General features: G+C 47.7%; 1 protein-coding gene across 6 annotated transcripts in view; it reads left to right on the plus strand.

Annotated features, from left to right (window-relative positions):
* Positions 1 to 6,553: 6,553 nt before the first annotated feature.
* Positions 6,554 to 16,134, plus strand: part of SAMD4B (sterile alpha motif domain containing 4B) — a 36,229-nt gene continuing 26,648 nt past the window's right edge. For 2 of the 6 annotated variants that reach the window (XM_033846107.2, XM_073795856.1), the window contains exons 1-2: positions 6,554 to 6,711; positions 12,594 to 12,909. Coding sequence is in view for 3 of the 6 variants with exons in the window: in XM_073795856.1 (XP_073651957.1) it covers positions 12,907 to 12,909 (3 nt within the window). In the remaining 3 variants the exon portion in view is untranslated. Of the gene's footprint in view, positions 6,712 to 11,169; positions 11,194 to 11,495; positions 11,682 to 12,593; positions 12,910 to 16,134 lie in introns of those variants that run through there. The other 4 variants (XM_033846110.2, XM_073795859.1, XM_073795857.1 and 1 more) reach the window with 3 other exon arrangements.

Raw genomic sequence — 16,134 nt, forward strand, 5'->3', positions numbered from 1 at the left:
CTGTTTATGCCCATTCTGGGACAACTGTCACAGATGACTCCTCCCCCTCTTTCCTTCCCCTCATCTGCTGGGACCTTCCAGGCTTTGCAGTCACCCAGACCAGGTTCGAATGCTGCCTTACTGTGTGGCCCTAGCTAAGTAACTTCACGCCTCTGATTCAGGATTGTTATGAGGATAAAATAGTTTCACATATCTCCCAGCATGGTGGACACACTCAATACACAGTAGATAATGATGAGCTTTATTATTTTTTTAATTTTTATTGGAGTATAGTTGATTTACAATGTTGTGTCAGTTTCAGGTGTATAGCAAACATATGCATATACATATATCCACTCTTTTTTAGATTCTTTTCCCATATAGGTCATTACAGAGTATTGAATAGAGTTCCCTGTGCTTTACAGTAGATCCTTATTACTTATCTATTTTATGTATAGTAGTGTATATATGTCAATCCCAATTTCCCAGTTTATCCCTTCCCCTCCTTTTGCTCACTGGTAACCCTGTTTGTTTTCTACATCTGTGACTCTATTTCTGTTTTGTAAATAAGGTCATTTGTACCATTGTTTTTAGATTCCACCTATAAGTGACATGTATTTGTCTTTCTCTGTCTGACTTACTTCACTCAGTATGACAATCTGTAGGTCCATCCATGTTGCTGCAAATGACATTATTTTGTTCTTTTTTATGGCTGAGTAATATTCCATTGTATGTATGTACCACATCTTCTTTACCCACTTGTCTGTCAATGGACATGAGGTTGCTTCAATGACTTGGCTATTGTAAATAGTGCTGCAATGAACATTAGGGTGCATGTATCTTTTTTTTTAAATAAATTTATTTATTTGAGGCTGCGTTGGGTCTTCATTGCTGTGCACGGGCTTTCTCTAGTTGCAGCGAGTGGGGGTTACTCTTCGTTGCAGTGCGTGGGCTTCTCACTGCGGTGGCTTCTCTTGTTGCAGAGCACGGGCTCTAGGCACGTGGGCTTCAGTAGTTGTGGCACGTGGGCTCAGTAGTTGTGGCACACAGTCTTAGTTGCTCTGTGGCATGTGGGATCTTCCCAGACCAGGGCTCAAACCTGTGTCCCTTGCATTGGCAAGCGAATTCTTAACCACTGCACCACCAGGGAAGTCCCTGGGGTGCATGTATCTTTTTGAATTATGTTTTTCTTCGGATATATGCGCAGGGATTGCTGGATCATATGGTAGTTCTATATTTAGTTTTTTAAGGAACCTCCATACTGTTCTCCATAATGGTTGTACCAATTTACATTCCCACCAACAGTGTAGGAGGGTTCCCTTTTCTCCACACCCTCTCTAGCATTTATTATCTGTAGATTTTTTGATAATGGAATAATGAGCTCTTTTTTTTTTTTATTTTTTTTGAATAATGAGCTCTTTAGCTCCTCCTCCAGGAAGACTTCCTGGATTCCCACCCACCCAATCTGGAATATTTTAATTCCAGAGCTGAAAGGGGGAACTTAGAGATGTTTGCTGGTCAAACTGCCACTTATTAGGTTGATGGGGAAATGGAGAATAGAGAGAAGACTCCACAGCACCCAAGTAATGATGAATTTTTTCCTGTAATTATTCAACCTCATGGGCCTTATAATGGTGCTACAACAATGGTGTTCCATCCTATCAGACCAATACCTCCTTTTTTATTAAGAGCATTTTGCATTGCCCCCCCCGCCAAGTTCCCATCCTGAAATGAAATTCCTAGATAATGCAACATAGTTATACATATAAGTTCTCCCCCAAATCAATATAATGTCCTAATTGTCATATAAAGGAGAAATAAAAGGGAAGTGATTGATCAGAAACCTGTGCATTTCCGTGAGAAAATATAAGCAAACAATAGAGAATTGTTAAAGGATCCAGCCCCACGATGTCTGGCCCACTGTACTGACTTCCCTCCATAGCAGTGGGCAGATCCCACCCTCTCTCACCTCCTCAAGGGCATTGCTGCAGCTGCTCTCCTCCCTGCATCATCAATGTCTTCACCTCTACTGAATCTTTCCCTCAGCGTACACGCCGTGTTATGTCTTCCATCTTAAAAACTAAAAACCCTGTCTCCCGTCGAGCCACTGCCCATTCATTTCCTTCCCTTTGCAGCAAGACTTCTTGAAAGAACTGTCCACACTCACTGCCTCCAATTTCTCCTCCCATTTCACTCTTCAACTCTCTCCCAGCAGACTCACTCCTGTCTCTCTCCAATGACATACACTTGTTGGGGCCACCAAGGACATCTGTGGTGCTGGACCTAATGGTCAATTCTCAGTCTTCATCTGCTGTGCCCTGTCAGCCACATCTGACACCATCCATCACTCCCCATGCCCAAAACACTTTCTTCACTTGGCTTCCAGGACACCACCCTGGCCTGGTTTTCCTCTGGTTCTTCTGGCTGTACCTGCTCAGACCTTCTTTTTTTTTTTTTTTTTTTGCGGTATGCGGGCCTCTCACTGCTGTGCCCTCTCCCGCTGCGGAGCACAGGCTCCAGATGCGCAGGCTCAGTGGCCATGGCTCACGGGCCCAGCCGCTCCGCGGCATGTGGGATCTTCCCGGACCAGGGCACAAACCCGTGTCCCCTGCATCGGCAGGCAGACTCTCAACCACTGTGCCATCAGGGAAGCCCCAGACCTTCTTTTTTTTTTTTTAATTTTATTGAAGTATAGTTGATTTACGATGTTGTGTTAATTTCTGCTGTACAGCAAAGTGATTCCGTTATACATGTACATACTTTTTTTACATATTCTTTTCCATTTTGGTTTATCACAGGATATTGAATACAGTTCCCTGCGCTATACAGTAGGAACTTGTTGTTTATCCATTCTATGTATAATAGTTTGCATCTGCTACCCCCAAACTCCCAATCCATCCCTCTCCCACACCCCTCCAACGACAAGTCTGTTCTCTATGTCTGCGAGTCTGTTTCTGCTTCGTAGATAAGTTCATTTGTGTCACATTTTAGATTGCTCATATAAGTGATAACATATGGTATTTGTCTTACTCTTTCTGACTTAGTATGATAATCTCTAGGTCCATCCATTCATTTGTCGATGGACATTTAGGTTGTTTCCATGTCTTGGCTATTGTAAATAGTGCTGCAAGGAACATCGCAGTGCATATATCTTCTCGAATTATAGTTTTCTCTAGATATGTGCTTAGAAGTGCGATTGCAGGATCATATGTCAGCCTCCTTTTAACAGCCAGGTGTCCCAGGGATCAGTCCTTGGTCCCCTTCTCTTTTCCATCCATCTTCCTGTCTTCCTGATAGCAACAGCTTCTTGGTTTTCAAAGGGGATACCTTAATTATTTCTCCAGCTGGGCCTCTCCCTGAACTCTAGGCTCTTATATCCAAATGCCAGTGTGACATATCCATCTGCATGTCTTAAGAGTCATCCTTGACCCGTCTGTTTCCTCTGACAACGTACCTCAGAAATTGTCAGCTCTGAACTTCAAAATATAACCAGAACTGGTCCACTGCTCCCCTCCACAGCCCATATTCTTCTGCCTGAAATCTCACAGCAGCCTCCTCCCTGTTTCTCTGCTCCTGCCCGCCTCTCAACACTCTGTTCTTCATAGGACCGTCAGAGGCATCCTAAAACAACCCAAGCCAGGAATTCCCTGGCTGTCCAGTGGTTAGGACTCTGTGCTTCCACTGCGGGGTCACAGGTTCGATCCCTGGTCAGGGGAACTAAGATCCCGCATGCTGCACGGCGTGGCCAAAAAAGAAAACCAAGCCAGATGACATGCCTGCCCTCTCAAAAACCCTCTCATGGCTCCACTATTATTTGGGTGAAAGCAAAAGTCCTTATAGTGGCCTTAAAAACTCTAAATCATCTGCCACGACCCCTCCTCCATTACTTCTTGGACCTTGTCTTTCAATACTCTCCTCTTTGCTCACTCCTCTCCACCCACACTAGCCCCTTTCTGGTTCTGTGAATGATCCTGTCACTGGGCTTTTGCACTTGCTGGCTCCTCTTTCTGGAACCCTCCTTCCTTCATGGTTCACCCCTTCACTCCTTCAGATTTCTGTTCAAATGTCACCTGATCAAAGGTGCTTTTCCCCATCTAAAACAGTGCCAGCCGCATCTCTCAATCCCCTTATAAGTTTTCTCCATAGAACTTATTACCAAGTTACATTGTATTTATTTGTTTCTGTCCCCCCCAACTAGAAGGTAAGCCTCATGAAGAGAGGGATTTTTGTCTGCCTCGTTCATTGCTGAATTTTTAGCACTTCGGGTAGTGCCTGGCACATTTTAGGTACTCAAGAAGTCTTATTGAATGAATAAATGAACCAGCACCCTTAGAGCACAACCATTCTATATGGTGTGAAAGTTGTTGCTTAAATGGAGGGGGTAATGCTTAGGGTTTGTGATATCCCCCCCCCCACTCTGTTTTAAAATGGCCTTTCCAGGCTTCCCTGGTGGCGCCGTGGTTAAGAATCCACCTGCCAACGCAGGGGACACGGGTTCGAACCCTGGTCCGGGAAGATTCCCACATGCTGCGGAGCAACTAAGCCCGTGTGCCACAACTACTGAGCTCTTGTGCCATGACTACTGAAGCCTGCGCACCTAGAGCCCGTGCTCCACAAGAGAAGCCACTGCAATGAGAAGCCCGCGCCCTGCAACGAAGAGTAGCCCGCGCTCGCCACAACTAGAGAAAGCCCGCTAGCAGAAACAAAGACCCAACGCAGCCAAAAATAAATAAAATTTTTTTAATTAAAAAATTTTTTTAATAAAATGGCCTTTCCTCACAGCATCTGAGATGCCATGTTTTCCTGGTTTTCTTCCTCCTCTCTCTCTCTGGCTGTTCCTTCTCAATCTTTGTTGAGAGTGTCAATTCCTTTGCTCAAACCTTATACGTCTCCTCTTCTCAAGGTTCTGTCCAGTCCTTGTCTCCATTCATCCTTCATACCCACCGCACACTAGGTCACTAACTCCCACAGCTTCAATTACCATCTTTGATCACCCTCAGATCTTGGTTTCCAGCCCCAATTTTTCTCTTAAGCCCCAGCCCCAGGGGTGTGGAGCCGCCTAAATCCTCATGCTGGGTGGCACACACTGGGCTCAGCATCTTCCTAACCTGTTTCTCCTCTGGGTCTCCTTCTCAGGGAAGCCCCCAATCCCCCCAACCTTCTGGCCAGAGGGCCTCATCTTGAACTTCTCCCTCCCTACCCCTCTGCGGCCACCCAGTCCCAGAGCAGGTTCCCCGGGCCTCCTGGGCATCCAGCCCTGCCACCCACTCCTCCTCCCCTCCCCACAGTCCCACCCTGGTGCAAACGCCCCTCTCCTACCCCAGCTGCCTCCCTGGACTCTCAGCTCCAGTTCTATTTCCTCCAATCCATCTTCCATATAAAAGCCAGAGACATCTTTGCAAACCCCCACTGACTCTCCTTGGCTTGAAGCCCTTCCATGGCTCCTCAGCGTCCTCGGGACAAATCCAAACTCTCTCAAGTGGCCAAACTTTTGGCCGCGGTGAACTCTATGTTCCACTCCGACTGCCTTTCTTTGGGTTCCTCTAACAACCACGCCTCTGTCACCTGACAGCCTTCTGAGTGAGCGCCCCGCTCTGATTAGTTCACGCTGATCCAGGACAGTGTGCGGAATGAATAGGTTACAACAGAGCAACAACTCCCACTTATTGAAGGCTTTGCGCCCACCGCTTTATCAACAATTTTTTTAAATTTTATTTATTTATTTTTGCCTGCATTGGGTCTTCCGTTGCAGGGCGCGGGCTTCTCACTGCGGTGGCTTCTCTTGTTGTGCAGCACAGGTTCTAGGCGTGGGGGCTTCAGTAGTTGTAGCACGCTGGCTCAGTAGTTGTGGCACGTGGGCTCTAGAGCGCAGGCTCAGTAGTTGTGGCACACGGGCTTAGCTTCTCCCGGACCAGGGCTCGAACCATTGCCCCCTGCATTGGCAGGCGGATTCTTAACCACTGCGCCACCAGGGTAGCCCTGCCCGGCACTTTTAAATGCTTCCTCTCTTTCAATTCCTATCTGAGAGAAGAAGCAACAGGTTCACAGACGGTTGCGGTGGGAAAGCTGAGATTCCAGCAGCCGGAGCGGTTACTCGCAACCTAGACAGTCAGGTGGTGGCGGGGCCCAGGCCTAGAGCGGAGCGTGCAGGCGGGTCACACAGCCGGGCCTTGAACGCCAGAATCAGGAATTGTGACTTAGCTCGAGGCCGCTGAGGTAGACGCGCGCGAGACTGTCCCCTGCAGGCCGGGAGGCCCAATCCCAGGCTCTGCCGGGCTCCGCAGGGCCCGTTGCCCGTGGCAACGCCGCGCGCGCCCCGCCCCTGCCCCGCCCGCCGGGCTGACTGCCCGTCAGCCGCGCAGCAGGCCAATCCCACTGAGCTGGGGGCGGGCCTCGTGGGCCTCGTTCAACCCCCGCGGCCCCCTTCTCCTCTGGGACCCCGCCTTTCTCCGCGCACACCTCCCGCCCTTCGGGCTGCCCTCGCAGCCCGTTGGCGGGCGTACCGTTCCTCTCCGCGGCGTCAGCTAATGCCGGCGCGCGGCAGTCCCGTCGGGGCGGGGCCAGGGGCGGTGACGCACGGCGCGGTGACGCAGCGCGACGGCGGCGGTGGCGGCGGCGGTGGTCGGTGAGGGAGGAGGGAGGGGAGCTCGCGGGCCGGAGAGGGGGCGACGGCAGTGGCGGAGGCCTGAGGAGGCCCGGGCGGCGGCGGCGGCGGCGGCGGAGGCCGAGGCGGTGAGTGGTGGGCAGGGTCGGGCGGACGCGGGGCGGCGGCGGGTCGGAGCGCGCGGGGCTCACCTCAGGGCGCCCCAGGCCGCGGGCGGCCCCGCCCCCTCAGGGACCCTGGGAGGCGGCGGGCGTGGAGCGCGGGCCTCCGGGGTCCCGACCCTCGAGAGGATCTCCCACACCCATCCCCCGAGTCGCCCTCACAGGCCGCTTCTCGAGCTTCTCTCCGAAATTCTTGCCCCTCGGGGTGGCCGGGGGGCCTGGCAGCAGCCTATCTCGTGACCCCCCCAGGTGTACTTCGGACACCTCCCTGGAGGGCACGCCCACAGACCCCCCGAATCCGCCCGAAGCCCTCTGTACCTTTCCGCGGTACGAAAGGCTTCCCGAGAGGCCACCCCTGATATTAACACGTCTGCTCCAGACCCCGTCCTACGCCTCAAATATGTTCCTCAGAGAACCCCCGTCTGGTCCCAGATCCCCGAACCTCCTCCGTCCAGAAATATTTCCCCGGGGCCACTCCTCATATTCCAACGATATGTGTCAGATATCTTCTCCAGGAACCTCCCTCGTAAGCCCTAAAAATCTCCTTCAGATCAGAGATTCCCCGAAATCCCCTCCAGACCCTGTACATTCCAGAAATCTCCCCCAGCGACCTGCTTCGCACATCCCAACAGTCTCCCCCAGACTTCCTTCTCACACATCCCAAGAATTTTCCCTCCCACCTACCCCCATACCAGAAATCGCCTTGGAGATTTTCCACTCATAGCCCCCAAATCTCAGAGCCCCTCCCCTTGGAATCCTCCAGAATGCCCCTGATGTCCCCTGAAAATCTTCCTCAGAGACTCTCTGAAATGGCCTCGGATCCTCAAAACTCACTTGGAGCGCCCACCCCCATCCCCCGCCACCAATCCATCTCCCATATACACTCCCCCTTGACATATCCCAAAAGTCATCCCTTTGGCCTCTCCCACAGGTCCCAAAAATCTCTCTCAAAGACCTCCTCATGCTTCTCAAATCTCACCACCCTGAAATGCCCTAGAGATCACCCTCAGATACCCCAGAAATCTTCCCCTGAGACCCTCCTCACTTATCCCAGAAATCTTCTCCAGAGATTCCCTGAAATCTCTGGAGAACTCTTCTTCCACATTCCACAAGTCTCTTCCAAAACCCTTTTTATGTATCCCAAATCTCCTAGTAACCCACACAAAATGTTACAGAAATTGCTTCCTCAGGATTCCAAAACGTTTCCTCATAGTTTCTCTCTGATATTTTCTAGAATCGCTCTTCGAATCCCCCTTTCAAAATCTCTCTTTCTAGACCTACTTTCAGATGAACTTTCCTCCTCACAAGCCCTGTAAACCCTAAGACCCTCTCTTCACGACCCCTCTGAGATGCAGCTTTTCAAGACCTCCTCCTGTCTTCACAGAGACCCCAGCCACCTCCTTGAGCTCTCTGAGATATGCCCTTGAAATCCCTCCCAGAGACCCTTCCAGCACAGAGACCCTTGAATCAGCACTTAGAGACCTCCTGCCTTACTAAGAGACTTTTCCTAGATAGTTCCCTCCCTGAACTCACCCTCACAGCTTCCCTCAAATCCTCTAGAACCACCTGTAGAAGACCCCCAGCACCAACCGGCTCCTTTTCTTAGAAAGTCCCAGAATTGTTTTTTGAAAAACCCTCTACTCTGATGTTCCCATATTCCCCCACCCCAAGACCCACCTTCCCCGTATATCCTATTGAGACCTTTACTCAGAGTTTCTCATCTGAGCTCTTTGAGAGCTGTTCCTAAAAAGGCCTCTGTCATCCTGCTCCAGTAAATCTAAGATCTCTCACAGAAGACCACACCTCCACAGACTCCCTTTAGAGAATTTTCTCCAAAATTGCTGTGCATCAGCAACTCCAGCACTTTGTAAGACTTCCTCAGAACACTCTATCTCAGGTTCTCCCTCTGACATCCCCAAGAAACCTTATTCAGGGCCCTATCAGATATACCCCTTTTAGAACCCCCATTTACACCCTCTGATCTCCTCCATTCTTTCTTCTGCAATCAACTTAGAGATCCTTCTCAGATCTGAGCCTCCTTCCCCCATTATCCCACCATAGGCCCCCAGCATCCTGCAGACTCCTCCTCTCAAGAGTCTCTATGTCCCCTTTTATTAAACAGATCCTCAAGAGATACCCTCACCTCTTGAAATCCCAACTCTCAGAGATCTTTCTCAGACCATTTTTCTTAGGTTCTATCTTCATAGACCCCTCCTCCCTTTAGATCTTCCCTTCAGAGAGATGGAGAGACCCTTAACACCTTCCTTAGACTCTTTTTTTTTTTAAGGTTTTTATTTTTTTGGCTGTGCTGCAAGGCTTGTGGGATTTTAGTTCCCTGACCAGGGATTGAACCCAGGCCCTCAGCATTGAGAGCATGGAGTCCTAACCACTGAACCGCCAGGGAATTCCCACCCTCCTTAGACTCTCCTTGAAGACTCCCCTGATTTTCCTCTCTGAAGCCTTCTCCTTCCTTTTTCCACTTTGAGGGCCTCCTCACAAAAGAATCCCTCCCCCTGTAGTAGTGGTTCTCGAAGTGTTGTCCCTGGACCAGCAACATCAGCATCACCTGAGAACTTGTTAGAAATGCAAATTCTTAGGTCCCAACCCAGACCTGCTGAATCAGAAAACCTAGGAGTAGGGCCCAGCTGTTTTTAGGAACCTTCCTGGTGATTCTGATGCATGCTCAAGTTTGAGAACCACTGCCCTCTAAGAGGATTTCCCTTTCCCCACAGAAAGCCCCCCTGAAAGATATCTCAGCATATGCCTCTGTGCCCTACTGCCCACCCCCATTTTCCTGGGAGTCCCCTTTGTGAAGTACCTACCCTCCAGAAGATTCCTTACCCTCTTTGAAAGGTTTCTGGTTTCTCCACAAGGTTACCCCACCCTCTGAGCAATTACTTCATATTCCGTCTTTGAATGGTTCCCTTTCAGATCTTCCTCAGCATTTTCTCCTTCTGGCTTCCCCTCCACCCCTCCATACCATCCCCTTTCTGTGCTTCTGCTTCAGGTTGCTCCCTTCTTGAACACACGTGTCCATCTCTTATCCTTATCTAATCCTCATCTATTCTCCACATAGGCACCCTTGCCTTAAGGCACCTTCCAGTCTTTTCATTCTCTGTGTCTTACTGCCCAGAGCCTTCCATTGTACTTCTTAGAGCACCGCTCATCTTCTTCCTTGTAGTTTTTCATGTACTTGTCCACTCACCCTCACTGACCTGGGAGTTTGGAAAGTACCAGGATGTAACTTGTTCTTTTCTGAATCCCACAAGCTGGGATCCTTCCCTCTGTAAGTTATGAGGAATCATTGGCTCATGGGCAGCTCTTCCTGCATTTGGTCAGAAATCTCTGAGTTCCTTACTCTCACTCCCCATCCAGGTTCAACACATCTTATCCCCCCCCCCCTCCTCTCACCTCTTTTATTCTCTCTACCCAGCTCCTTTTGCCACTCCTCCTAGGAGAGGCTGCCTTCCCCACCCTCTCTCATCTGGAACTTTTCTTTGTGCTGTTTCCTGATTCTTAGCTACCCCACGTCCTATTCCTGGGGATCTGCCTCACCCCATCCTAGTTGGCTTCTCAGCCCTCCTCAGCCTTTGTAGGTTTGGGGCCTCCACAGGGCTCTCAACTTTCTCCAAGGGTTTTTGTTTCTCTCTGAGTTTGAGAAGAATAAACAGATCACGAGGTAAATACTGGGGCTGGCCTTCAGGGAGCTCACAGTACAGTAGAGAGGTTGGGCAGGTACACGGGACAGAACGTGAGGTACAAATTATATACTGTGGAAATTTGACAGTGAGAGAAGGCACCCTCTATCTGGAGAGACTTCATAGAAGAAGTGGTACTTGTTCTGGGTGCTGTTCCACAAGAGTTGGGACAAGGATGAGTGGCTTTCCAGGCAGAGGATGCAGCTTATGCAGTGGGTTAAAGACAAGAAAGACTCTTCATCTCTAACCCATGGCATCTCTTCTCTTCACCTAAAGGACAGAGGTGAAAGAAAACAGATCTCTTCCATCTGCATTGTATTTGCCAGATGCACTTTAGTGACCCACAGAGTAATAATGTTAATGACCACTGTTTATTGAGTAATTATTATCTGCCAGTCACTGTTTAAGTGCTTCACATGTATTGTCTCATCTCATATTCACAGGAACTCTATGAGGTAGGTAAACTGTGATTATCCTCATTTTACAAAGGATGAAATTGAGGACAGGTGGCACAAATAGAAGGTCTCTGGGCTCTGTCCGTCCCGGGATGATAGTGTCTGGGGTCAGAGAGTTGGATTTTCTGTTCAGATAGGGTTGGGTGCAATGGGGCATTGTAGTGTAGTGATCAAGTATGCAGACTCTGGGGCCAGACAGGATTTGCATCCCACATCATTGCTTACCCCCTGTTTTGTGACCTAGGACAAGTTATTGAACTTCTCTGGTCCTTAGTTTCCAGAGTTGAAAAATGAAGGTAATAATGGTATCTTACTTCATAGAACTATTATAAGGATTAAATAACTTAATATGTATAAAGTATTTAGAACAATGCCTTGTATATAAGTGCTCAGTTTTAGCAAAAAAAAAAAAAGTTCATATCAACCAAGACTCTAAGATATAGGTGACAGTATGTTAGCTCAAACTGGTTTAATAAAAATAAAGAGAATTAATTGGCTCATGTTACTGAAAAGTCCAGAACTAGGATGGCTCCAGACCTACCTGCATCCAGGAGTTCAGTCTTCCTAGTAATCTCTCCCCATTTCTCCACTGACTTAGCTTCATCCTCAACTGGTTTCTGCTTTGTGACGACAAAGATGACCCTCAGCAACTGTAGGCTTAAACCCCACCTTCTTAGCAGTCTCACTGGAAAGAGAACTCTTTCCTGAGAGCCCCAGTTTGAAAACAGTTTCCTCTCTGAATAAGTGTGAAATGGTGACAGAAGATCCTTTGAGACATGTTTAGGTGAGCGGCGCTCTTAGAGACTCTCTTGCTTGCTAAACCAGACAGGACTGTGATTCCATCCCATGACCTTTCTGAGGGTTGATGGTAGTCCCCCTCTTCACTGTTCCCCAGCCCCAATCATTCTCTTCTCTATGGTCGTTTGGATCCAGAGAGTTTGTGGCTGGTCTCACCCCACCAGACCTTCCTTTGGGATCTCACTGGGAGAAACAGGAATGAGATGACTGGCCTGGTTTGGTTATAGCCTTGGGGTAGTGGAATCCAGGAGTACTCATGTTCAGTTCCTTACCTCAGCTTTGGGTTTCTAGGACTCAGAACTTTAGAAGAAGGTTAAGTAGATTACTGTGCGTAGAGTTTTGTTTTGTTTGTTTTAGGGTAAATTTGTTGAATAGAGTCTGGTCGAGGGCAAGTAACAGAACAGCAGTGTAGAGTGTGCACATCTCAAACGTCTCCAGCAATTAAACAATTTATGAAAGCACTTTTCTAGGTACTGGAGATACAGCAGTGAATGAAACAGTCAAGGTCTTAGAGCTCTTGGGTCTTATATTCTGATGGAGGGAAGATATATAAACAAAAGAAATCAGATAGTGATATGTGCTATGAAGGAATTAAAACAGTGTGAAGGGGGTGGGAGGTTGGCCACTGTACACAGGATGGTCAGAATTGGCCTCTGAGGAGGTGACAGTTGAGCCTGATAACCTGAAAGATGAGAAGGCACCAGTTGTGGGAAGATCTAAGAGCTGGGCATTCTAATCTAAGCATAGTTACATGTGGAGAAAGGACTGCTGCAAGGTGGGGAAATTTTTCACAGATGCTTACTGAGGGTCTGTTATGTGCCAGGTACTATTCTAGGAATTGAAAATGTAGCCGTGAATAATACAGCCACAGTCTTCCTTTCCCTCGTGGATCTTACAGTCTAGGTGTTTCCGGAAGAGCTGCAGCCTTTGAAGAAACAGTTTTTGACGACGATATCAGACCAAAGACTCCTTCCTACTGGGGAGATGAGGAAGATTGGGGCACACATGAACCCAGATCTGATTGATGAGAAGGAACCAGCCATGTGATGATCTGGGGAAGAACATTTCGGGTAGAGGGGTCAGCCAGTGCAAAACCCCTGAGATGTGTTCAAGGAACATCAAGGAGCTCGTGGCTGAAGCATAAGTGAAGCAGAAGGGGCAAGGGCTTGGAGTGGTTGACAGAGGCCAGATCATGTGGGGCCTTGTGGGCTATGGTAAGGAGTTTACATTTTCACATAAGAGCATTGCGAAGCTATTAGAGGATTTTTTTTTTTTTTTTGGCTGCGTTGGGTCTGTTGCTGCGCGCGGGCTTTCTCTAGTTGCGGCGAGTGGGGGCTACTCTTCGTTGCGGTGCGCGGGCTTCTCGTGCAGTGGCTTCTCTTGTTGCGGAGCACAGGCTCTAGGCTCACGGGCTTCAGTAGTTGTGGCTTGCAGGCTCCAGGGTGCAGGCTCAGTAGTTGTGACACACGGGCTTAGTTGCTCCGCGGCATGTGGGATCTTCCCGGACTAGGGATCGAACCCATGTCAGCTGCATTGGCAGGCAGATTCTTAACCACTGCGCCACCAGGGAAGTCCCTATTAGAGGATTTTTAAAGCAAGACAGTGACATGATTTGTTTGTTTGGTTGTTTGTAAAGAAAATTCACTGGTTTCTGCAAGGAAAACAGGGGCAAGAATGGAAGCAGGAGGCAATACATTTGTCCAGATGAGAAAGGATGATGAATTGAATATGGTGGTGGTAGTAAAAATGGAGATACAGATATACATGTTCCATGTTGAGAAAACAGGAGTTAATGATGGGATTAGAGAAAGAGGAATCCAGGATGATGATACTAGGTAACAAGTCTGTGAGGGTATTTATGCCTCACAACACTATGAGAGTAGGTACTATTATTAAACCCATTTTACAGATGAGAAAACAGACACTGCAAGGTAAAATCATTTGCCCCAAATTATGCAGGTTTTCCAGAGCTCCCCAGGCTCTGTTATCTTCCAGGAGGCCCTGCCTGGCTTCTCCCCTCCTCTCCTTCCCTTCTCCAGGACCATTCATACAAGAGCCTCATTCTTGGCTGAGGCAGTAATATGCATATTTTGTATACATATTTCACGAGTTTCTGAAAATAATGGTTGGTTTTCATAAGAGAGAAGTTGGGGTCCCTTGGCTTCTGACATTCTCCTGTTCTTCTCAAGTTGGGATAGTGAGTTAACCTGAGGTAACTAGCCTATTACTTTACTCATGAAATGAACAAGCTCCTCCAAGACCTATGTGGATGCTGTAGAAAGGCTAGGGTTAGGTGGGAAGGCTAATAGGACCCTCCCGTTATTTGTCCAGAGATGTTGGCGTTAAAGGGTGTATGCTTTGGTCCAGCTTGGTCCAGCTTTCTAGGCAGTGGAAGGGAACTTATAAATATATATAAATATATAATATATAAACTTACAAATATATGTATAAACTTATAAACATATATATATTTATAAGTTTATATAATTAAATATAAATAAATACGCTGTAGCATTATTTGCAGGAAGAAGCAGACTGCTTGGCCTTAAAAATCTCAGCTTAGCTGTGTGCAGTCTTGGGTAAGTGGCTTGACCTCTGTGTCTCAGTGTCTTCATCTGTAAAATGAGAATACTATTATATACATATATATATTTGTAGTTATAGTTTTTGAGATCAGATGAGCTCATCCATGGAAAGCTATTAGCATAAGGCCTGGCACATGATACAATAATATATGATGTGAAGACATTTGAAGCATCATGCTAGGTGTTTTTATATATATTCTTTCATTCTTACAACAAGCTTCACTGAGGAAGAAACTGAGTTACTTGCCAAAGGTCAGCACAGCAAGTTGGTATCAGTAGGAGAGCTCTGGTTCAGCCAGGTCTCACTCCACAGTGCTGCTTGTGGATGAGGAGAACTGACCTCCAGAGGCGCCTCCTGTATGTGGGCTGTTTTTCACTGGGGCCAAAGAAAGAGTCCAGTGGACAGTTTTTCCTGGAACCTCTTAGCCAACTTTTGACTCCATTTCCCACCCTCCAGGGTTAGAAGATGCTTCTCAAGAAGGTTACTTGGTCTCTTAGAGACCAAGTATGGCAGCCATATTGTTGGACTATTTGAAAGACTTTACCATAGGGGTTCCCCTCTAGTGTCTTTTCTCAAAGGCAGGGAGTCATTTTTGGTCACATAAGGATGGAGACTAGAGCAGTGGTGAATTCTCTTGTATGGGAGCAGTCAAGGCTTAAAGTTGAAACTTTAAGTGGTAGAAACCCAGCTCAAACTGACCTCAACACAAAAGGAATTTATTGGACCATGTAACTGAAAAGTCTGGGATGGGGAGGTGGGATGGGGGGCTTCAGGCTAACTGGAGACAGGTCTTCAAATGATGTGAACAGGTCTCTCTTTTTCTCCCCTCTTTTGACTCTGCTTTCATCTGTATTGGCTTCATTCTGAGGTAGGCCCTCACTGTGAGGTAGCAGAAGTGGCAACCAGGAATATCAGGAGATGTTGTATAATCTGAGCAACCCTAACCAAGAACTTATTTTCCCCAATATTTCCAGCAAAAGTGCAGGGAGGCCTTTCCTTGGCCAGGCTTTACTCCATGTATGCTCCTAGATCCAAGAAAGACAGTTAATTCTCCAAAGGGAATTTAGGGGCCTGGTACCAGAAGATGGGCATGGATGTTTGGCAGACAAATCCACCAGAATGTATCATAGTAATTTGCTACCACAGTAAGATGTCTTCAAATAGTCAGGGCTGATGCCTCTTCCCTGGCCAGTCTCACCAAGCCAGGTCTTCCTTTCTCACTGTTGCCAAGCACGCAGGAGAGGAGGTAGCTGGGGGCCTCTGGCTTTTTGATGGAAGAAAGCCATGCAGTTCTCCTCTCCAGTCACCATCCAGACCAAACACCCAGCATTCTCCTGTCCAAAACATAGGAACACTTCCTTTAGGGATGATTTTTATTGAAGTATAGTTGATTTACAATGTTGTGTTAATTTCTGGTGTACAGCAAAGTGAATCAGTTGTGTGTGTGTGTGTGTGTGTATTCTTTTTCATATTCTTTTCCATTAGGGTTTATTACAAGATAATATAGTTCCCTGTGCTATACAGTAGGACCTTGTTGTTTTATCTGTTTTGTATATAGTAGTTCGTATCTGCTAATCCCAAACTCTTAATTTGTCCCTCCCCTAATAGTTTATTCTTAAACATGACTGTTTGTTACCTAAAGCCCCAGTGTTTCCTGAGGACTGTCCAAGCCATACTTGGGCACTAGATCCTCTCTGCCAATCATGTTTCCTGAGCAGTGGGGTGGCTTAAACGTGTAGGACCTTCTCTAGGCCCTCGAGAGGGATAGTTATCGGACTTTTGGTCTTATCACAGTTTGTGTCTATCTGGTCTAAGGACTGCAGGCCCCAGGCTTTGTTTGTTCTGTATAGTGG

This window comes from Tursiops truncatus, chromosome 19, assembly GCF_011762595.2.
Source record: "Tursiops truncatus isolate mTurTru1 chromosome 19, mTurTru1.mat.Y, whole genome shotgun sequence".
Classification (NCBI taxonomy): Eukaryota; Metazoa; Chordata; class Mammalia; order Artiodactyla; family Delphinidae; genus Tursiops; species Tursiops truncatus.